We start from the raw sequence: 20,951 nt of genomic DNA, 5'->3' as shown, positions 1-20,951 counted from the left end.
TTGGGATAACTGAAGAGTTAGACGTAAACCAAAGAACTTGCTTGATGCTTTTGAGGCTAGTATGGACAAACTGGGCGCCACAAAGGCTGTTCGTTTAAGACATAAAGTAGGGATACGAATATGGAGGGTTTTGAGGGAGGTAAGTCCAATCTGCTTGATGTGGACCAGGGCTCACATCCAAGTTTAGGGACGGTCTTCCCTCTATCCTCAAGTTACTTCTTACCAGAACCATCACAAACCCTGTGAAACTCTCGGTACTTATCGGCCATATCATTGGAGTGGCTCTCCGATTACGGGCGCCAAGTAAAGCTAAAGAAGTGAAGGTGAGGGATGGAAGGGAAGCTGTTCAGCATCAAAAGGTGAGCGAGTCACGTGGACTAGACATAGCTGACGGGCAGGATGCTAACTTGACATTTTACTCCACCCATGTCCTTGGCGCAAAGTCGGCTTTGCACAACTATGTTCTTGTAAGTCATTCTCTCTGTTCGTGGTAGGTATAGTGCTCATTCGCAAGACTGCATTTCAGGAGTTTCTACGTGAATTTGTCACTTCGGATGACCTGATCACTAAACTTCTTCCCAACGCCGAGAGAATGCTCCTACGCTCTCCTGAGATTGCTTTGCCTCTCACAACCCACCTTGTATCTTCTTCTCCACATGACATTTCTAGTATCCTACCTGGCAAACTTACCGCCGCAGCCTTGTCAGCCTCCAAATCCTCAAATGTCGAGACACGAGCGAAGGCAGTGGCTTTTATGGCGGCTCTTTGTGACCGCTGTCAGTCCCACGAGGTCCTAGCCAAAGTCACCACGGAGATCCTCGCTTTACCCAAAAGTGGCAAAACCGCCAGTGCCGAGCATCGTTTGTGTCTCTTCGACATGGTCACTATCCTTCCTCCCTCAGATCAGACTTCGGCTATCGTTTTCGAAACTCTCTCCCCTCTCATCAGCAAAGAAAGTAATGAAGCCGCTCTTCACGCTTTGTGCACTGCAATAATCCCTCATCTCTCATACTCCTTGACCTCATCTACGACGATCTCACCAGCGTCGACATCGACCCTGGTCAAAGAATTCTCCTCAATCAAGCTGGCCTCACGTCGAGGAGTGGCACACGCCGTGGGATCTGCTATTTGGAAGGTACATGAGAGAGGAGGTCAATTCTCTTCTGAAGGATGGAAATTCATTCACTCAATCACGCCTGCGCTAGCGACTTCGTTGGCTAGTGCGACAAGCAATCAACCGGCCGTTGTTGGAGGGTTTTTGGAAGGTTTTGTGGTCGTCGCATTGACTCTAGGCCCGTTGGCCAATGTGACGGAGTGCGCCCAGCTTTTCACGAGTCCACATATGACAATGATCCTTTCGACTGGCGCTAAACCCTCATTCCTGCTGAATGACAAGGTGCGTGCCCGGTTGCCGGCGGCCGAGGACGAATTATGGTTGTTGAGAAGTTTGGAAATGGTTCCTACCACCTTGTCGGACAAGCTGAACACCCATACCATCCGGTAAGCCTCAAGAATGACAAACGAGCACTGGGGCTAATGTTCAGAGTCGCGTTGGGAAACGCCTTCATTCATCTGGCTTTCGACTCGAAACATTCGGAAATTCGACGTTCAACTCTGCAAGCCATCTGTAAACTCTCTGGGTCTCAGCCAAAAACTATCAGCTGGCTGATCAGAGATGCTCTCACAGTATGGTTCGAGGCAGAGGTGTCACATCAGAATCTCCCTTTTATAGGAGATGATGAGGGAGGGATCAGATCAAAATCTCGAGACGTCGGTCGACTCCTTCAGGCAGCCCTCCATGAAGCTTTCACTGCCCCTCAAGTGGCGCGAGAAGAGATTGCTATCGACTTCTTGATCTTATCACATCACCCGGGGATCGATGAAGACGCTCAGATATCCTGGATCACTCTGGTACAGTCTCTCCGCTTGGATCCGACTACGGTTGCCATGGACATGAGCGAGAAAATCTTGAAACACATATGGGAGGCTGCTGCTGTACCGCCACGGGTCAGTCTGTGCCTTGATGCTGAGCAACGCTGACTTGTCAGGATCCCAACATGGCTCAAGCGGCTTACAGAGCGCTGACGACATTATGCTTCCTATGTCCCAGTATCTACGTGAATGCCACACTCTCGCAAGTACGAAGCGACTTAGATCCTTCCTCGTTAGACTTCATTGGAGAGGAAGAACGTGGTATATGGAGTACGCCCTCTGATCACCTATACGTTGATGGTGAGTCTATCGAATCATGTACGGGTTGCTGACGAGGAAGTCTTATCGCACAACAAAGATCTGCCAGAGAACAAGAATTCCAGGGATTATGCCACCAAAAAATGGGAACAGGAAGTTCGCGCTTCATTATCCCAAAAGAAGTCCAATGGACCCGCTTTGACAAAAGAACAGAAGGCTCTTGTGGAAACCGAACAAGCAAGAGAAGCTGAAGTTCGAGAACGGATTCGGATCACTCAAGCACGACTTGCACGAGGCATACAGCTCATTCAGAGCTTGATCGCTTCCAATTCTGAAGTGGTCATGAAACACGTCGGTGAGATGGCTCAAGCCATGCTCAAGAGTGTATTTGCTTCTGGCGAGTTCCTTGTTGAAGACGAAGCTTTCAAGGTCTTCATACAGTTTGCTACCCTAGCATCGCAAAGATTAGGAGAGTATCGGCGATTGTTACTTGCAGCCATTCTAAGAAGCTATAACTCCCGTTCAGTCCCGGAAGACTATCTGGACGAACCCATCGGTGAACTCGTTACTCGACTTCTCCATCAACTTCAATTCGTGGCAGACCAAACCCCACTCGACAACACCTCTTTTTCTCTCGTCAGTCTTCTACTCGCTCGTGTCGTTTCTCTTGGCGGAATCGGCACTCCCTCTGCCCAAAGTGATGAAGCACAAGAACAGCTCACCCTCGTCGTTAACATCATCGCTGCGTGTTGTGGTGAATTCGCCGATGATGCGTTCCCTAGATTGGACACTATCCAAATGCTCATCGATATCATCGGCACTCATTCTAGACTAGCCAAAGATGCTTCTTCTGCGTTAGTTGATCTAGGAGCCGCCATCAAGGACGTTGCTACGTTGGAAGAATCAAACCGACTCATCGCTGGTACACTGTCAAAAGATGCCAACGTTCGCAATGCTGTTCTGCAGGCTTTGCAGCCTGTCGACCTCACCGACATGGATTATTCACAAGAATTGTGGATTGCAGTACATGATGCGGACGATCAAAACTCTTCTCTTGCCAGACATTTATGGGAAGACAATGGTCTCGATGTTCCAGAGACGTACCTATCATCTCTTCTGACATATCTTACGCATGACACCAACGCCGTTCGGATCAGCACCGCCAGTGCACTCGCCACTGCCGCTCAGCAATTTCCATCTCAAGTCTTACCCACGCTGGACGGACTGCAAGCTTTATATGCGGACAAGGCTCGAGAGCTACAGCCAGAGTTCGATAGGTTTGGAATGGTGATTCCTGAAACGTTGAACCGACCAGATCCATTCGAAAGCCGGATAGCCGTCGCATTGGCATTGGAGAAGTTGTCCCCTCTGTTCCCGGCAGACGCTGTCGTATCGATGTTCGAATTCATGATCGCTCGTCAAGCCTTAGGTGACAGAAATGGACAAGTCCGAAGGGCTATGTTGGCGGCTAGCACAGCGTTGGTGGATTTTCATGGCGGTGAGCATGTGGCGGACCTTATGAAGATGTTCGAGGGAACTCTGGGTGGGCAAAGTGGGTCTTCAGAAACTGAAGACTATATCAAGGAAGCTGTTGTAATTGTGAGTCTCTCCAGACACACTCCCTTCTTTTCTTTCTCGTTTGACCAAGCGCGATCGTACGACCAGGTGAAATCAAGAAGGGGAAATATTGATGTAGCAGCTATTCGGACGCCTTGCTCGACATCTCGATCCTCAAGACTCGCGTATTCCTCAAGTCGTAGACCGTCTGGTGGAAGCACTCAACACTCCCTCGGAGTTGGTACAGTCTGCTGTGGCTGACTGTTTACCTCCCTTAGTCCAAACCATGGGAGATGAGGCAGAATATTTGGTGGACAAGTTGTTCTCCACTCTGACCACGGGCAGCAAATATGCTTCGCGAAGAGGAGCAGCGTACGGTTTAGCCGGTGTGGTGAAGGGGAGAGGATTGACCATGATCAAAGAGTATGAACTCATGGACAAGCTGAAGGAGGCTGCCGAAGACAAGGGATCGTATCAAGCCAGACAGGGGGCTTTGTTCGCTTTCGAGTGAGTCTAGTCATAATCTCGTATCTGCTTCACTCTTGTCGACCTGACGACAATTACCTTGCGATGTGGTGTTTCGAGCTTGTAAAAGGTCTTGGTCATACGTTGCGCCCGCTTGTCCTAGGGGTAGAGACTAGGGCAGAGCATATGATACGTCTCATCACATGGATGCTAATTGGCAGAACCCTCTCTGCAACACTTGGCAAGGCATTCGGTAAGTCATCTCGCGATGTCTTGTTCACGTCATAGGCTAAAAGTCAGAGCCGTATATCTTGAGCATCGTCCCTCTCTTACTCGCCCTCTTCGGCGATACCAACGCCGACGTCCGAGAAGCAACCCAAGACGCCGCCAAGATCATCATGTCCCGAATCTCAGGTCATTGTGTCAAGCTCATGCTACCAACTCTTTTGAACGGACTAGAAGAAAAGCAATGGAGGATCAAAAAGGGATCCATCGAGCTTCTCGGGTAAGTAGGTTGAAGGCTCGCTCACCAGTCGCTGATATGCGCAGATCCATGGCATTCTGTGCTCCCAAACAGTTATCTTTATCCCTTCCGACCATCATTCCTCATTTGACTGGAGTCATCAATGATTCACATGCTCAAGTGAAAGCGGCCGCCAACACCAGCTTGAAACGGTTCGGCGAGGTTCTCAACAACCCTGAAGTGAAAGCAATCCAAAATACACTGATGAAAGCTCTAGCCGATCCGACTGCCAATATCACCAAAGCGCTATCGGCTCTGCTCAAAACCTCCTTCGAGCATTATCTTGACGCGCCGTCATTGGCGTTGGTTATGCCGATCATTGATAGAGGTCTACGACAGAGAAGTTCGGAGATTAAACGTCGTGCTGTCCAGATCGTTGGCAACATGTGAGTTGGGCGTGATATACGTGATTGAGCTGACAACGTAGGGCTTCTTTGACAGAATCAAGAGACCTGGTGCCCTATCTCAATGAGCTAATGCCTCTTGTACATGAAGTCCTCGTCGACCCCGTCCCCGAGGCTAGGGCCACTGCAGCCAAGTCTCTGGGTACTTTAGTGGAAAGGTTAGGCGAACAGAACTTCCCCGAATTAGTCAACCAGCTGCTTCATACGTTGAAATCCGATACGAGCGGGGTTGATCGACAAGGCGCTGCTCAAGGACTCTCCGAAGTTCTATCTGGTCTGGGTATGGACAGAATGGAGGGTTTGCTACCCGATGTCATCGCCAACACTGCATCCCCTCGAGCATATGTACGAGAAGGCTTCATCTCCTTACTGGTTTACCTACCTACTACTTTCGGGCACAGATTCTCACCTCATCTGGGAAGAATCATACCGCCCATTCTCAATGGTCTAGCGGACGACTCAGAGTTCGGTCAGTCATGCCGTTTAGACTTTGGACCTTACTCACGAACAGTGCGAGAGGCTTCCATGCGCGCAGGTAAGATGATTATCGCCAATTATTCGAGCAAGGCTGTCGATCTTCTACTCCCTGAGTTGGAGAGAGGTATGCTCGATGGCTCTTGGCGGATCAGAGTGAGTCAAGAGTCGTCATCGATGTATTGTGGACTGACTGTTCCAGCAATCGTCCATCTCCCTCACTGGAGAATTGCTATACCGGGTCACGGGTATCAGCGGGAAGGTGGAATTGGAAGACGAAGAGGTACCTGCGCACAACGCAGACAACGCACGAAAAGCTTTGCTGGCAGCTCTTGGACCAGAGAGACGAGATAGAGTTCTTGCTACTCTTTACATTGTTCGACAAGACAATGTCAGTACAGTCAGACAAGCGTCTGTCCATATCTGGAAAGCACTGGTACAGAGTGAGCTCCTCACCTTCTTCGTATATATGAGACTCACACGCAGACACGCCTCGTACGACAAGAGAAATTCTGCCGGTACTCATGCAGCTCATCATGGGTCTTCTTGGAGACCTTCATATCGAGCAGCAGGAGGTAAGTCTTTGTGAAGGGGACGTTGATGCTAACGATGCAGACCGCCTCCAGGACACTTGGAGAATTGTGCAGGAAGAATGGAGAGAGAATCTTCTCAGAAATCATTCCCATCTTGCAGAAAGCCATCACCGCTTCGGACGCAGCAACGAAGGAGGGAGCCTGTCTCGCCTTTGCCGATGTCATGTGAGCTGAGAGAACTACATTTATGACGAAGCTGACGTGGGAGGGCGGCTTCGAACAAAGAGATCCTTGGCGATTACGGAGATGCAATCATCTCATCCGTCCGAACGGCCTTGGTCGACCCCGAAGCATCTGTCAGATCGGCGGCTGCAAAGACGTTCGACGCTATGCAACATTTCCTCGGAACCAAAGCTGTCGATCAAACCATCCCCACTTTACTGGAAGCGATGCGTAATCCCGGAGAGAGTTCAGAGACTGCCCTTCAGGCTTTAAAGGAAGTCATGAGTGTCAGTTCACACTGGATTCCTGCAGACGTTCAACTGACTCATCAGGTCCGCGCGAACAGTGTATTCCCAATACTCATCCCTACCCTCGTTGCTCAACCCATCACAGCATTCAATGCTCGTGCCCTGGGTTCTTTGGTCAAGGTTGCTGGTACAGCACTCAACCGTCGATTGGATACTGTGCTAGGCGCACTTATCAAATCGTTAGAGAATGAAAAGTCGGAAGATGTGAAATCGGAATTACAAGCAGCCATAGAATCTCTTCTATCGTCCGTGACTGATACTGACGGAGTTCATGTTCTTGAATTATTGCTCATGGAATGGTACGTCTTCATCACCATACCGTGGCCGTGCTAATCACCTCAGGGCAAAGGATCCACGATCGACAATACGTGCCAGTGCTTGTCATGCGTTTGGAACATTCTGTCAGGTCAACACTGCCGACACTTCAGACTATCGTGTCGACTGGATCCGAATTCTCATTTCAATGTTCGCCGACCCTGCTGAAAAAGTCGTCAATGCCGCCTGGCAGGCATTAGATAATTTCGTCAAGACTATCCCACAAGACGATCTGAAAGATCTCGTTGTCGTTCTCCGTAGATCTATCGAGTCAACCGCTATATCAGGTGTGGACGTTGCTGGGTTTTCAAGACCAAAAGGTGTTCAATCTATCGTTCCTATCCTTCTTGCTGGTGTTCTTTCGGGAACACAAGAACAACGTGAACAAGCAGCTTTGGGTATTGGGGAATTAGTACAACGAACGACAGAATCAGCCATCAAACCATATATAATTCAACTCACCGGTCCGCTCATCCGTGTGATTTCAGGAGCAGGTATCGCTCCTCAGATCAAGAGTGCTATGTGAGTTAAACGTTAGAAGCTTGTTCAGAGACTGATTTAACAGATTACTCGCTTTGACCGTACTGCTAGAAGAGGTTCCTCAGCTGGTCCGACCTTTCCACCCCCAACTCACAAGAACTTTCGTCAAGTCTGCTTCTGATCCTGCTGCAGCTTCTGTCCGAACTAGAGCAGCAGCTGGTCTAGGGGAATTGATGAAGCATCAAGTGGGTTTTCGTTCTTACTTTTGCTGTTTTGCGGAGTGATGATTGACTTTGAAGACTCGAGTAGATCCTCTCATTACGGAATTGATAGGTGGGATCAAATCTAGCGAAAAGGATATTGCACCTTCGATGGTACAAGCCCTTGCGGCCGTTTGTAATAGTGCGGGAAAGAATATTGGTCCAGCGGCCAGAACGGCTATTATAGATCTTGTCGAGGAGGCGTTTATGGAAGGACGGCATGGTATGTCTTTTTCTTTCTCTCACTTGCTTTTTGATTTCGTTTGTGATTCGACTCTGATAAAAGTAGAAAACTATAATCAAGCTATTGGAAAGGTCATTGCTGGTTTGGCAAAGAATGATCCTGATAGTATACGTTCTATAGTAGAGTAAGTCTCACTCTACCACCTTCTCACATTACCCACTTATTCACTCAAGAACGCATGTATTTTCTCTGCATAAGGTAGTGATGACTGACTTAATAGTACCTTCCTAGCAGCTCCCACCCCTCCCACAGCATTGGTCAGTATTTCGATCTTGTCCGTATTGGAGACATGTCCAGAAGCGTTCTACGAACTCGAAGTCGTGGGTGATATAGCCCGTAAGGTGTCTGCGAGTGTAGCGGTGGAAGGTTCCGCTATCGCTCGACCGGCAAGAGAAGCGAGGGAGTTGATGAGGAGTTTAACGAGGTATAAAGAGGATGGACAGGTTCAAGGGTTGATAAGATGATTTTGTCTAGTTTGAAGAGACTTTGCATTGCATTTGCATGATAAATCTTTTACATTTTATTCTGTAACATTTTAACAGGTATGACTGATTGGTACTCTACTCTTTCCGCATGGAACAGATCGGGGGGTATGAAGATGACGTAGTGGAATCGTACTGATACATGCGAAGGAGAAAGATCCGTATATCATTTTGATACAACTACAACATCAGCTTTGTCTTCTTTTCTCTCACATGCTCATTGATGAAACTCACCTGTGGGAGATTTATCATATAACCACACCAACACTCTACTACTTACACTTAATATTCTCTCGTATCATATACCCCTTATGCGATATCAAGGAGATTTGTGGTCTACGAAAATCTTTCATCCGCCATATAAACCTTCGACTCTCTTCCCCTTCATTTGAAATTACGGTCAATTGAGATGAATCTCTTTGTGATTGACCATCTTGAGATGATTTGGTTTTGAAACTCTCATTTCCCCCAATTCCCACTATCTCTCTTACCTCCCGCATCCCTATATCTTCCATCGAAAGGAAAGATGGAGTATCCTCATCGGAATGGTCTATATCGTAAGAGCCTGTATTCAGACCGTTATACGTTTGGAATGTATATACTCTTCTTTTCCTTTTCTTCTTCTCCGATCCTTTCATCTTAGATTTATTCTTCTTCCTGCCCAACATTCGGTTATTTTCGGTAGGAGTATCACCCGAAGTGAAATGGGACGTTGTGATTCCTTCTTCACCCATATCATTTTCGAACACGAGAGCCGCATCGTGGCTGTGTTGATTTGACATTTGTGTGTTAAATATCGATGATTGTTTTTGTTAGGTCAAAAAGTGAAAGAAATTAGACTTGTCAGCTACTCCTGATGCGGGTGGGAGATGTCAACATGTGTAGATGTACGAATGGAGAGATAGTCGATTAGCACAGTAGTAGAAGAAAGGAGGTGAGTATGATTGTGCCAGAGTACAAAGGAGTGGAAAAGAAAGGATGACTAGTCAATGGTCAGTCACCTTTATACAGCGTCAAAACAGATGTGTAACGATGGTATTTTTTCTCTCAATGGTCCTCACTCAATCTTAGTTCAGTGTTCAGTATGTGCAATGTGAGATGATTGGAGTATACAGATAGGAGAAATCAAAATGATACAACTAACACAAACACACATTATAAAGGAGATCGAATCCTGATGAGAACATCTGCGATGAGACCTGGAACGTCGTTGCTGCTTACGCAGTGGTCGACAGATTCTCCGATATCGATATCGCTACCTAGCAACTGAACGTCAACATATCCCTTTGCCATATCGTGCGATAAGGAATGTTGACTGCTGTACTCACCCTAGCCCCTGCTAACCGTTTGGATTGATCAAACTCGATGATGAGAGTGATAGGATCTTTAGATGGAACGTCGTATGTCAACTGAAGTTCACGATCTGACGGTGCTTTAATTTCTCGGATTCCCATGATACCTCGATACGTGACGATGCTTGCAGACAAACTGCAGGATGAGTGACCGCCAGAAGTCAAGTTTGGACGGTAAAAGAATGTACCTTCGACAGACCTCGTCCACCTTTGTATCCCCTGCTTCTCTGCCCTCTCGGACTTCTTTCGCTCGTGCTTCTTCTCTATCTCGTTGAGGACCAAGTCGCTGTACCTGCAGTCATCAGCAGAAGGTAAGTTTCCAAGCGAAGAATGCTGACTTCTTTGGCGAGTCGAGTCACTTCCTCCCTTGCTTTATCCGTCTCAACGACAGTTGTAGATATTTCTTCTGTCAAACGTTGGATTTCGACTACTTGCTCGTCGAGTACTTTCTCCGCTTGACTCGAAGTTAATCTCTGAGGAATTATCAGCACCCTCATTTACGGCTCATGTATCTTTTGCACTGACGTGATCTGGAGGGTAGGTGGTTCGTATACGTTGCAACTCCAACTCCATCTCTTTGATCTGTTTCTGCTCTTTTTGCACTTCGGTCATGGTATTTGACAAATTCAGTTGGCCTACCTGTCAGCTGATGCTACTTGAGGAGTTTTGTAACTGACGTTGAGCATTCATTCGAGCAAGTTGGACCGCTTCTTGTTGCATCGTCGCAATCTCCTCTTTCAAAGCTTTCAGAGCTGCTTTCTTCTGCGCGTTGATTATTTCTGCAGTCATCAGCTTGGTATACACAGGGTCGAGGAGTGGAAAAACACCAACCTCTCTCTTCGTTTTCTCCTGGTGGCACTACTTGGGGCTCATCACCCGTGATTGAGAAAAGGAAGTTTCTCTTGGCCTCTTGTTCGAGGTAAGTGAATTTTAGTCGGCGAAAGTAATCCTGTCATGGTCAATTTGCCTCGATGCGGAATGTGAGGGGGAAGACTTACCTTCTGAGCTTCCATCTCCGCTTTGACCAGTAACGGGTTACTGGGGTCCAGTACCAAAGCCGAGTCATTGCCATGACCTGTCACATCTCTGAGAGCCCTTTCATGAAATTGATCTCTGTATTTCTCCAGATGAAGCGGGTCGGAGGAGGAAGCGATGAGTCTGTAGGTGAGCATCGAGTATGAGAGGTGATGGGGGATAAACTCACTGATCTACATGGCGTGAGATGGATTGCCTGGCCGCTGTGGGTTGATTAGAGGTTCTCATTGTTACCGCAGTGATGTTGTTCGTCGTCAAACTGGTTGTTGACGCGACTGATTTTGATTTCTGGTAGGTGATCGGTGTAAATCGCCGAAAACGCCGGGAGTGGCGGTATGTCACCGACGCACCGTACAGAAAGTCGATAACCCAGCTCGTCTCATAGTAACTTACTTACTTTGCTTTTGACGAGGGGAATACGTCGTCTTCGACCTTTCACATGTTGGTAGAGCCATATTCAGCGCAGATTCCTCACAGTAGAAAATCCATGTCAGATCGGATTTCTCCGAGTTGCAACTGATAGAGCGCTCTGACCGATGGAGGGGGTTGATCAAAACTCTACTTGGGTCAACAAGAATGTCCATGCTTCCGAACACCACTCATATTCACTGTCTTTTTCTCTGACATCTACCGGGATACTGACGTGCTCCGAATCGAATAATCACTCAGCACCATGCAGGACAAAAGCATTCAAGCGCATGCTAGGGTGCGACCTCACGTCGTCGACGACGGACATTTCAACCCAGCGCATCTCTCTGTCTCTTCAAATACCATCAGCACTCTGAACTCCGCTGGATCCAGCCTTGTTACATTCTCGTACGTGTATCTATCTCCCCTGACTCCCCCTGTGACTCACACTACAGGTACGATAGATCTTACGATGGTCACTCATCTCAAAAGACCGTATTCGAAGGTGTACAACCTCTGCAAGTCGACCTTTTCCTTGTGTCCCTCAAGCTGACTGATCAGAGTACAGCATGTCCTATCGGGTCAAGTGAGCAGATAGAGACCTATAGAAGTGAGCTGACCGTAAGAACGCGACGGTCGTAGCGTTCGGCGTTACGGGCAGTGGCAAGACTTTCGTGTGTCGCAAGTTCCCGAGAGATGAGCCAGCTGATGTTTTGAAGACTATGCAAGGTACATCCGAAGAGCCCGGAATCATACCACAGGTCGTAGAGGTAATTTGTGCTGTCTGTAACGCCGTCGAGGCTAGCTGAACCTCTCAGAGCATACTGGGCGACAGCGCTGGTAGCTCGGGTCGGAATGTCGATGTCTCCGTTACGTATCTTGTGTGTTTCGGCGTTCGAAAGCGACCAGGGCTCGGCTAACGGAGAAGGAGATACTGAAGGACCAAGTATATGACCTTCTTGCCGATAGAACAGACAATACGGTGAGAGGCCAGACGTGGGAAGAAGATCGGAGGCTCATTCTAAATAGCCCCAACCTCTGCAAATACTCGAGAGTCAAGGCCAGCCACAGATTCCTGGTCTTACCGTCTTACCCATCGGGTCGATGGGAGACTTTGACGCCGTATACCAGTGAGCTTTGGGTAATGGCCGATTAGGTCTCATGTTAAACGTGTAGAGTCGCAAATGCACGACGGAAAACCGCGTCCACAAAGCTCAACAGTCAATCCTCACGTTCTCATGCTATCCTCTCCATACATGTTGAGATCCGGGACGAAAAGACTCATTCAACGGCGAAAGGGAAAATCATGGTAGGTTAACACTCCAATTAGACTCGCACTGACCCGTGGTTATGCGACCTTGCTGGATCGGAGAACAACCGATTGACGGGAAACGATAAGGAGCGCATGGCAGAGGTGAGTCTCTTCACGTGTTTTGAGTTGGACGTGGACGCTGAAATGAGTAGAGCAAAGCGATCAACACCTCATTATCACATCTTGGAAGAATAGTGGATCAGATATTAGCCGGCCAAAAGCCAAGTTTTCGGACTTGCAAGCTCACTAGGCTCATGCAAGACTCTCTGGGAGGAACTTCACGATGTCTGATGATCTGTTGCGTGGCTCCCGGGGAGAAATACCGAGCCGGTACATTCAACACCTTACAGTGAGTAGAGGCTTTCGCGAACGGCTGCTTACAGCTAGGTTCGGTGATCGTAGCAAGAAGATCAAGGACAGAATTTACATAGACATACCAGGTTAGTCAACGGGTCACCGCCAGATGACACGTGCTAAGCTGCAGACTCGAGCAAAGAAGATCCCATCACCACCCAATGCCCTAGACCTAGAGCGTCGTTGCCAATCCGAGGGCCAAGTTCTGTCCGAGCAACTTCGTCATCCATGCGTAGGGTGTCGTTGCCGGCGCGTACTGTGTCTGTCACCAGCCGTACATCTATTGGGGCGACACGGGTGCCTCTTAGTGTACTGTCAAATAATGCTCGCCCCATGGTCAAGAATGATGGACCTGTCAAACCGTCGGGACTGACAGAGGACGACGTAAAGCGAATTGTGAGCAATTCCATGATCAAAATATTTGACCAACATTGCAGGTCTTGGAACTTCAATCAAAGACTGAAAGTGAGGCCGAATTGACTCACTCCGAAACGCTTAGTTCCATGCCGTTTGTGAAAGAAAATGCTACCTCCCTCACGGAGGAACAAAAGCAAGATCGATTCCGCGTTTTGGTCGACTTTGCCAGGGACCATCACGAAAAGTAGGTCCTTTTGCATGATGTTGGCTCAAACAGCTTCTTCTCATATGGCAGACGAGACTTGGTGACGACCTTGGCAGCGTATCGGGAGGCATTAGTGTACCAACCGGAAAATGAGAGGATCCGTGATCGGTCAGTGATGTGTCACTTGCTTGGCGATGTTATCTGATGGTCAGTGTCACAGAATTAGAGATGGTCGTGGAGGGAAAGATCCCTTTCCGCACTCCGTCACGATGGCGAAAACGATCCGCTCCTCATGCCCTCGACGGGGCTCCCGTGAGGTCCAAGCTGAGACTTTTGACCCTGCCGGAGTCTGGCGAGGCCAGTTCGAGTACCCCAAGCTCTGTAAGTGGATCTTGTCCGATTCTCGTCCGCCGCTAACGTGTAACTAGTCTTGATGGCATGCAGGTTTCCCAAATGCAGGGTTCAAAAGTTGGAAAGGGTGTTCGGTTATCCGGCAAATTCTTCAGGCCGATCAGGACGACCCGCTACCGCCGTCAGATAAGCTTCCTGTCGTCAGGGTGTCCGTCTGGTACATATGTTACTGGATTCTTGGTTTGATTTCCACTTCTTACTTCTCACACGTTATTTGGCAACTGAAATAATCAAATTCATACCGCTTAAGATGACGAAACACCTTCTTAACCTCGAGACTGTCCTCACGAAGGACTTTGATGATTCTCTCGTGAGATTGATGGACTCATACTCTGTTCCAGGGGTTGTACTGAGCCTTGTTCGTCTTCCCAAATCAGGACAACTAGCCTCCTCGACGGACCTCACAGACACTCTCATCCGCTGTTACGGTGAGGCTTCTCCCGGATTGCCCGTCACTGACTCGGTGAGTCTTTTACTGGAACTCGAAACCTGTCTGTGTTGATGATGCAGACCAGATTCCCACTATGTTCCCTGACCAAATTGTTCACATCCATCATTGCAGCGGAAGAGTTTACGACCACCGAAACTCCTAAAGGGCTTGACACAAAGGTCAAGGAGCTCATCCCGGACTTCAAGTTTGCCACACCCGGGGCGGATGAGGTGACGGTACGGAACTTGTTGTGTCATCGATCAGGTATGCCAGGATGGAACATGGGGTATCATGAGAAATATTGGGAGATGGATATGGTGAGTCAACATCTCGCTTGAAATTTCCCATCAAAGATCTCATGTTTAGTCGACTGGCTTGAATGTTTCTGGGCATTTGTGCAAAGCTGACTCAGTAGGTAGAACGCTTGGCCCATCTACCCGCTACTCATAAATCAGGAAAAGCGTTTCAATACAGTAACGCAGGATACGACCTCCTTCCGACCTTGATAACCAAAGTGTCTTTTTCTACTCGCGATACCTACCCCTCTTTGGTATCGTCCTTTGTGTCAAAAATAGGAATGACATCTACATCCTACACTTCCAGTTCGACGGATGCTGCAGCTCAATACAGTCCTACTGGTACTCCTGAACCTCTTACCTGTCCTCTTCCACTCGTCACTTCATATGGTGGTTTCGGTCTTTTCTCATCTGCAAGAGATATGTCACTATGGCTTAAATATCTCTCCACTTCTAAAAGGTTCGAAGAAGCTTGCGTACCGCAAATGGACGCTTTTTTCCCACTTGTATTCGCCTTCCCTTGGTTGGACAATATGAAATATGGGATGGGTATGTGGACCTGTTCACATCGAGGTGTCAAAATGTTATTACATGTTGGTTTAGGTGCTGGATATCGAACTGGTTTGGTAATGCTTCCTGATTATGAAATAGGATGGTGGATGGCTTGTAATGCTGAAGAGGGAAATGCTGTGATGGGTTGGACTATGATGAGGTTGGTGGAAATTATCGCTGGACTTGAAAAGGAGGATTGGGTGGGAAGGTGAGTAGAGTACTGACTCTTTCTCTTCAACCCGGAAAACATTCAGTCTGTCCTTCACAAGAACATCTCCATTGCATTTGGTCATCCTATGTTTCGTCCTTATCTACAATACCAACGATCAGCTTTTCAGATATCCACGTTCTCTCACGTCTAATTGGGAAGTCGGCTTTCACTCAAGTGCTACGCTACAAATGATGAGTGTGTCGACGCTGAAGTTGACATACAGACTCCAAACACTCTACCCACCACCCTCACTCACCCCTCCCATCTCCGATCCTCCAATCCTTTCCCCAAGTGCAGCTATAGGAACTTTCACTCACCCTTCCCTGCCAGTAATGAGCTTTGACAAAACCTCCACATTCGCCTCGATACCACAAATGACCGCTCTCCCATGGCTCCCATTATTGTACGGTACCATGCGTCCTATTCTCTTCCCACTCACCCCTGACCTTTTGCCCGTCTCTTCGCTGAAATTAGCGTCCGATACGACCTCAAACGAGCCCGAAACCGAGGAAGCTGGAACGCTCTGGGGAGCATGTTGGGAATTCGTACCCCATCCCATGACCCACCTTCAGACTTCTGGTATCGAAACCAGGTTCGGTCGGAAGAAAGGAGTAGAGCAGGAAGGAGTAGTGGGCAAACGTTACGGTCAGCAATTCTGCGTACGTATACTCGAATCTGGTCGGATGAAGGTGTATGGGTTCGCTGATTTGGCTCCGGATGATATGATGACTTGTTCGGTGGAATATCGTTTGACTGTGGAATAAAGCTGGTTCGAGATTGTTACGATGTTTAGAAGGATATTGACGATATCTACGTATGTTGAGAACGGTACGAGTTTGGGTAGAATAATGACATTCATGAGATGTATACCACATTTGTTTAGATGCTTTGAATGGGACCACCCATCTGACGTCATGTTTCTAGACCTACCCACATCAAAATGAACATGGCTCGCGGTGGTGATGGCTGGGTGACCGGCTCCCTCTCGTTGGGGTGCGAGTCCACCCTATATAGACAGACATCCATGAGGCCTTCGACAGGCTGCATGTCTCTGGTGGTATCCCACTCGAGGGAAGTCGACATTGGAGATAAAGATCATCGAGGCTCATCAAGGCCCATTACACCACACATTCCCCCATCTATCGCTAGCGGACTGACCGGTGACACCACTCCCATCCCCCACATCATTATCATGTCCATAGAAGGCATAACTTTCATTAGCCGTACGTACGCTCCTACTCGGACATCGGAACAAGAGTACAGCGGGACACGCCCTATCGACCGCATTACACGTCGAGAGACAAGGCAAGAGTTCTAGATAGTCGTATGTATACACTGGGTCAAGTGAGGGGATTCTAGCGGAGGTGGAAGTTCTTTGGATTGTAAATGGACCTGGCGGAAGGACCTTTTCGTCGTCGTTGATTCTTTTCATTTCGATTTGCTTGAGTAAATTTCGATCGTCATAGTTTCGTACCTCTACTCGTAGATCTTGCTCTGAGTTTTGTCTTTCTTGGATGTCCGTCCCTTGAGTTGTGGAAGAGAGGGCGATGACATTTTGGGATTGAAATGGGGAAGTAGAAGAGATCGGAAGAGATGATCCGCATCGTGGGATGGTAACCCGACATACCCAATCTCGATATGCAGTGTAACAATCTAGACATGTTGAGACGTGAGAATATTGATCTCGACCACAAGCTGTCGTAGTGAGTGAGACGGAGAATGCTTCGAGGGAAGAGGTGACGAGATCCACGATCGCCTGTGGGAGAGTTGAGATCGGTGAAGTGGGAGAGATGAGGTCACCTGATGGTGAAGTAACCGCGGTGGAGTTGATAGGTAATGGTGATGAATACCCTATAGAGGGACAGAGTGGAGTTGGAAGGGTTAATTGACATGGAAAGGTGTCTGCTATCAACAAAAGAACAAATGGAATTGACAAGGCTTCCATAGAAGTGCGGCACAATGCAGAGGATAGGAATCACTAAGTAAAGGGTGCAAATAGATATTTGATTTGAATGTGAAGCAACGTAAGTAGCTTACTTACCTTCTTTGGTAGTCAACCATATGGGTCGACTCAACATTCCTTGATCATCCACAACCCAAGCGGTATAATTCGTCCCCCCAGCTGTCAATCCCCCTACAACCCAAAACACTCTGAACCCTTTTTCCCCACCGACAGACATCCAAGTAGGTTCTGACGAGTTGAAAATGATATTGTTCGTCGTAGATATTCCTTTCGTATCATTCACCAATCTCACGGCGCATGATGAATGATCCAAACCTTGAGTAGTGGGAGATTCATTTGTGGGAAGGAGCATCAACGACATATTCGTTGAGCTGAAGTTGGTCGGGGTGGATGGGGAGAAAGAAGGAAGTGTGAGTTGAGCTTGTGGAAAGGTGTAAACAGGGTACGTGGGTTGAATTTGGGGTGAGTATTGTAGTATAGGAGAAAAGATGAGAGCAGTGGTTGAGGTCGTATCTCCCAGCAAAGGGAATGTTGGAGATAGGGAATGGATGGGTTCTAAGTCTTAGCTTGCTGATTGTGGAGTGAAAGATGAGCTTACTTTGGGAGGAAAGACCAATTTGAACAACGACATTACCATCTGCATTTGTGATGACACTTGTGTCAATCCCATCGTCCGACAAACCAAGACCGATGAGTAGATTGACGGATGCAGACAGAGAGCTAGAGGTCCAATTTGCGAATCCTCTATCCCATTCCAGTTCCCAGGTAATACCACTCCGACTACGTTTGTTAGGAGAAGAATGGAATCCGCCGGAAGTCACATCAACAGAGGTCCGACTACCGAGAATGAAGCTGGGTGGGTCGGAGGTAGATAGGCGGATGGTAGGGAGGAGAGAGGTATTGGAGGATAGGGAACATAGGTTGAGAGTTACATATAGAGAGTCTGATTGTGGAAGAGATAGTGACAGGGAAGGGTGAGACAAGTTAAGAGGAGAGAGGGCTAGGAGGGAAGGTAAGGTAGGTATGGTTATTGTCGGAATGGAGGAAGGGGCGGTGATGCTGGATGTGGACGTAGCAGATTGGGCGGCACATGTTGAGATATAGTATGAGTACAAAAGGAGTATCTGGATGAAGCTAAGGAGCATGGGATAATGGTCAAGTGTTTCAACCTCCTGACTGTCATCGAATCAGTTGAATACCTTGTAGCTAATAGTAGTTTAGATTAATTTACTCGTTAGTCGTCAAGATGGCGACACAGCGGTTCGAAAGGTGGAAGCAGCCTGACAATTATTTGTGAATGACACGTGGCATGATCCCATTGTCAGTCAGGTCGAAGCTTCCTCACAGCTTTCTCGATTTCAACTTTCTTCCTTCTTCCCCTTTCGCGCCTGTCTTTCACTCTCCTCTAATCTCCACCTCTGATCTCTCCCTATTCATCAGTGCACCCCACAAACATCCGTGTGAATAAACACTGGCCTGAATCATTTTGGCGGGGGACTTGTCGGACCCTCTCACCAAATTCATCCGACCTCCGACCACCGGCACTTCTTAGAAGCTTTCATCAGATTTCGAAACATTGAAACTGACTCATCCACTTTTTCAAGCCATCGGATCATATAACAGAAGGAAAGAATCATACAAAATGCCACGATCCCACGCTCCTAAATCCATCACACTCCTCTTACCTTCACCATCACCTTATACATCCGATCCTCCCCATATGGATGTCTTGATGATCGCCCGGGATTTAGCCCGGCAGAATGGTCAAGTCATGAATATCGATTCGTTCCTTCCTCCTAAACCTTACGCGGGACCTTCTACTCCTCCTCCAGCTCCATCGATCTCCTCACCATTACCCGGACCACCAAACTCGGTGGCGAGGAAACGTCAATCCAGCCCGCCGTTGCATTGGAAGACTAAACGGAAATTGGCCATGTTGGCCGCTAGGGAGAGTGTGACACCTATGACTCCGGACAACGCACCGATAGAAAGTGAAGGGAACACAGGAGGTGTTCAGGAAGTCGAAAACATTCAGGTTGGGGAGACGCCAATGTCCACAGGAAAAAGGAAAGAGGTTGATCGGGGGGAGATACAAACTGGAGCGAGTTATTGGTGAGTTTTCACATTTGATATAGTGATTTTCGCTCGATATCCTTTCTCCAAGGGTATATGAGTGTGTCATGATGTTGGAATATACGAAGAAACAAGTTTCTTGATTGATAAATAGGAATTCACTCCTGATTCGAGCACGAAGTGAAAGAGGTCCTCAATGGGATTACAACACTCAATCTTTCCTCGTCGACCGACATTCTACACGTTATTACACTCATGGATTACCCGTACGAACATCTACATCTGTCCCTCCATCCGATGATTCTCCTTCTTCCTCTAATCCATCTCCACTTCCATTACTTGAGTCTACGCCACAGCAAACAGATCACATGGGATCAATGGAACAATACAGTAACGGTCATACATCTCAACATGATCCTAAATCACATTCACCTGTGAAATCATCAATACCAAATACCGATTCTTTCACCACCCAAAATCATCCATCACAATTCGACGTCTCGTCTTTTCCTTCTTCTTCTTCTCAACCTGGTCATCCGTCTCGGCCTTCATATCCTCCCAAATCGGCATCACATACACAGTCTCCATATCCTTATCAAAATATGCAAACGTCCGATACGTACCCTCAGTCATATCCCATACAAAACTCTTCGACGCCGCAGGGTATTCAGCGGAGAACATCAGGTCAGAGTGAGATGACACCAAGTAGAAAGGATTCTTTTACTTTTCAACAACCGATTCAAAATCAACAACATAATCAAAATTCTCTTCCACAATTACAAAATCAACATCAACAGCCTTCTTCTGCTCCTTCTTTATATGCACAACCCAATGTTGGAGGGGTCAATCCCGCCATGTTACAATTACAGACAGAACTCGCTCGTAGGCAAAGTGGAAGCAACAACGGACAATTTACCAACTCTCAGAATCCGACCGCACCATCGGGTCTGACAATGGCGGGAATCCAAAACATGCACAATATTCAACACGTCCAAAATTCACACCACGTGGGAGGAGGGGTACAGGGAGGAGGAAACCAAATCATGCAAGGAATGAGAAATGGAATGCAGAGTATGGCGAATGGAGGAACGATAGGACAATCTTTCCAAAATCTCACTCCTCAACAAGCACTAGCTTTGTTCCCTCAATCTAATTCTCAGGCGTATATCAGCTCCAATGGTTCTTTAGGTCCCATGCTCGGTGTTGGGGCAATGTCCACAAACGGAGGAATAGGGTCGGATGTGGGTGTGGGTATGGCGCAGGCAGCTTTGGGGGGACCGTTATTGAGTACCAGTGCGTGGGAGGGATGAAAAGTCTACGGTTTCACATCTATCCGTTCAGCGCAAATGGTCGAGGGTGAATACGAAAGGGTAAAGGATAGTTTTGTTGTTGAATCATGTCCCGGTTTTTAGGTGTGGTCGTGGGATACAAATACAGGAGATATCGAGGTGTTGGATGGTTTGGATGTTATGAAAGTTAAAAATTGTTGACAACGAGTTATGACAGATTTATCCAGACGCAGCATGAATTCACGG

General features: G+C 47.8%; 6 protein-coding genes across 6 annotated transcripts in view; 3 read left to right on the top strand and 3 right to left on the bottom strand.

Moving 5' to 3' along the window:
• The window catches only part of TREMEDRAFT_73934 (uncharacterized protein), a gene marked incomplete at its 5' end in the record, with an annotated part of 9,278 nt that extends 787 nt beyond the window's left edge, over positions 1-8,491 (top strand). The window contains 23 exons of the mRNA XM_007004805.1: positions 22-139; positions 183-359; positions 399-467; positions 527-1,500; positions 1,545-2,007; positions 2,049-2,232; positions 2,273-3,789; positions 3,890-4,254; positions 4,434-4,465; positions 4,513-4,717; positions 4,762-5,121; positions 5,163-5,608; positions 5,651-5,769; positions 5,816-6,056; positions 6,100-6,188; positions 6,229-6,371; positions 6,415-6,655; positions 6,701-6,975; positions 7,019-7,513; positions 7,557-7,716; positions 7,771-7,954; positions 8,021-8,099; positions 8,196-8,491. Coding sequence (XP_007004867.1) covers positions 22-139; positions 183-359; positions 399-467; positions 527-1,500; positions 1,545-2,007; positions 2,049-2,232; positions 2,273-3,789; positions 3,890-4,254; positions 4,434-4,465; positions 4,513-4,717; positions 4,762-5,121; positions 5,163-5,608; positions 5,651-5,769; positions 5,816-6,056; positions 6,100-6,188; positions 6,229-6,371; positions 6,415-6,655; positions 6,701-6,975; positions 7,019-7,513; positions 7,557-7,716; positions 7,771-7,954; positions 8,021-8,099; positions 8,196-8,439 — 7,180 coding nt within the window. The 3' untranslated portion in view covers positions 8,440-8,491. The remainder of the gene's footprint in view (positions 1-21; positions 140-182; positions 360-398; positions 468-526; positions 1,501-1,544; positions 2,008-2,048; positions 2,233-2,272; positions 3,790-3,889; positions 4,255-4,433; positions 4,466-4,512; positions 4,718-4,761; positions 5,122-5,162; positions 5,609-5,650; positions 5,770-5,815; positions 6,057-6,099; positions 6,189-6,228; positions 6,372-6,414; positions 6,656-6,700; positions 6,976-7,018; positions 7,514-7,556; positions 7,717-7,770; positions 7,955-8,020; positions 8,100-8,195) is intronic.
• Positions 8,492-8,623: 132 nt separating this feature from the next.
• TREMEDRAFT_62525 (uncharacterized protein) lies at positions 8,624-9,239 on the bottom strand (the record flags this gene model as incomplete). The annotated part of the gene is made up of 2 exons (XM_007004687.1): positions 8,624-8,637; positions 8,738-9,239. 2 exons carry the CDS (start codon positions 9,237-9,239, stop codon positions 8,624-8,626), a joined length of 516 nt encoding a protein of 171 aa, XP_007004749.1.
• Positions 9,240-9,612: 373 nt separating this feature from the next.
• TREMEDRAFT_30918 (uncharacterized protein) lies at positions 9,613-10,981 on the bottom strand (the record flags this gene model as incomplete). Its single annotated transcript, XM_007004416.1, has 8 exons — positions 9,613-9,723; positions 9,786-9,945; positions 9,998-10,101; positions 10,148-10,282; positions 10,335-10,444; positions 10,487-10,588; positions 10,641-10,758; positions 10,808-10,981. The coding sequence occupies 8 exons, from the start codon at positions 10,979-10,981 to the stop codon at positions 9,613-9,615; spliced, it is 1,014 nt and encodes a 337-aa protein (XP_007004478.1).
• Positions 10,982-11,517: 536 nt separating this feature from the next.
• TREMEDRAFT_62523 (uncharacterized protein) lies at positions 11,518-16,144 on the top strand (the record flags this gene model as incomplete). The annotated part of the gene is made up of 17 exons (XM_007004686.1): positions 11,518-11,660; positions 11,814-11,838; positions 11,879-12,022; positions 12,071-12,133; positions 12,324-12,382; positions 12,429-12,561; positions 12,583-12,666; positions 12,717-12,913; positions 12,952-13,004; positions 13,049-13,314; positions 13,356-13,519; positions 13,571-13,648; positions 13,693-13,861; positions 14,037-14,354; positions 14,402-14,638; positions 14,737-15,377; positions 15,604-16,144. The coding sequence occupies 17 exons, from the start codon at positions 11,518-11,520 to the stop codon at positions 16,142-16,144; spliced, it is 3,315 nt and encodes a 1,104-aa protein (XP_007004748.1).
• A 344-nt stretch (positions 16,145-16,488) lies between these two features.
• Positions 16,489-18,488, bottom strand: TREMEDRAFT_62522 (uncharacterized protein; the record flags this gene model as incomplete). The annotated part of the gene is made up of 3 exons (XM_007004685.1): positions 16,489-17,180; positions 17,422-17,898; positions 17,942-18,488. 3 exons carry the CDS (start codon positions 18,486-18,488, stop codon positions 16,489-16,491), a joined length of 1,716 nt encoding a protein of 571 aa, XP_007004747.1.
• Positions 18,489-19,063: 575 nt separating this feature from the next.
• Positions 19,064-20,828, top strand: TREMEDRAFT_62521 (uncharacterized protein; the record flags this gene model as incomplete). The annotated part of the gene is made up of 3 exons (XM_007004684.1): positions 19,064-19,455; positions 19,571-20,709; positions 20,758-20,828. The coding sequence occupies 3 exons, from the start codon at positions 19,064-19,066 to the stop codon at positions 20,826-20,828; spliced, it is 1,602 nt and encodes a 533-aa protein (XP_007004746.1).
• Between the last annotated feature and the right edge of the window lie 123 nt (positions 20,829-20,951).

This window comes from Tremella mesenterica (genome assembly GCF_000271645.1).
Source record: "Tremella mesenterica DSM 1558 unplaced genomic scaffold TREMEscaffold_5, whole genome shotgun sequence".
Taxonomy (NCBI): domain Eukaryota; kingdom Fungi; phylum Basidiomycota; class Tremellomycetes; order Tremellales; family Tremellaceae; genus Tremella; species Tremella mesenterica.
This window is presented reverse-complemented; position numbering and strand designations above follow the sequence as displayed.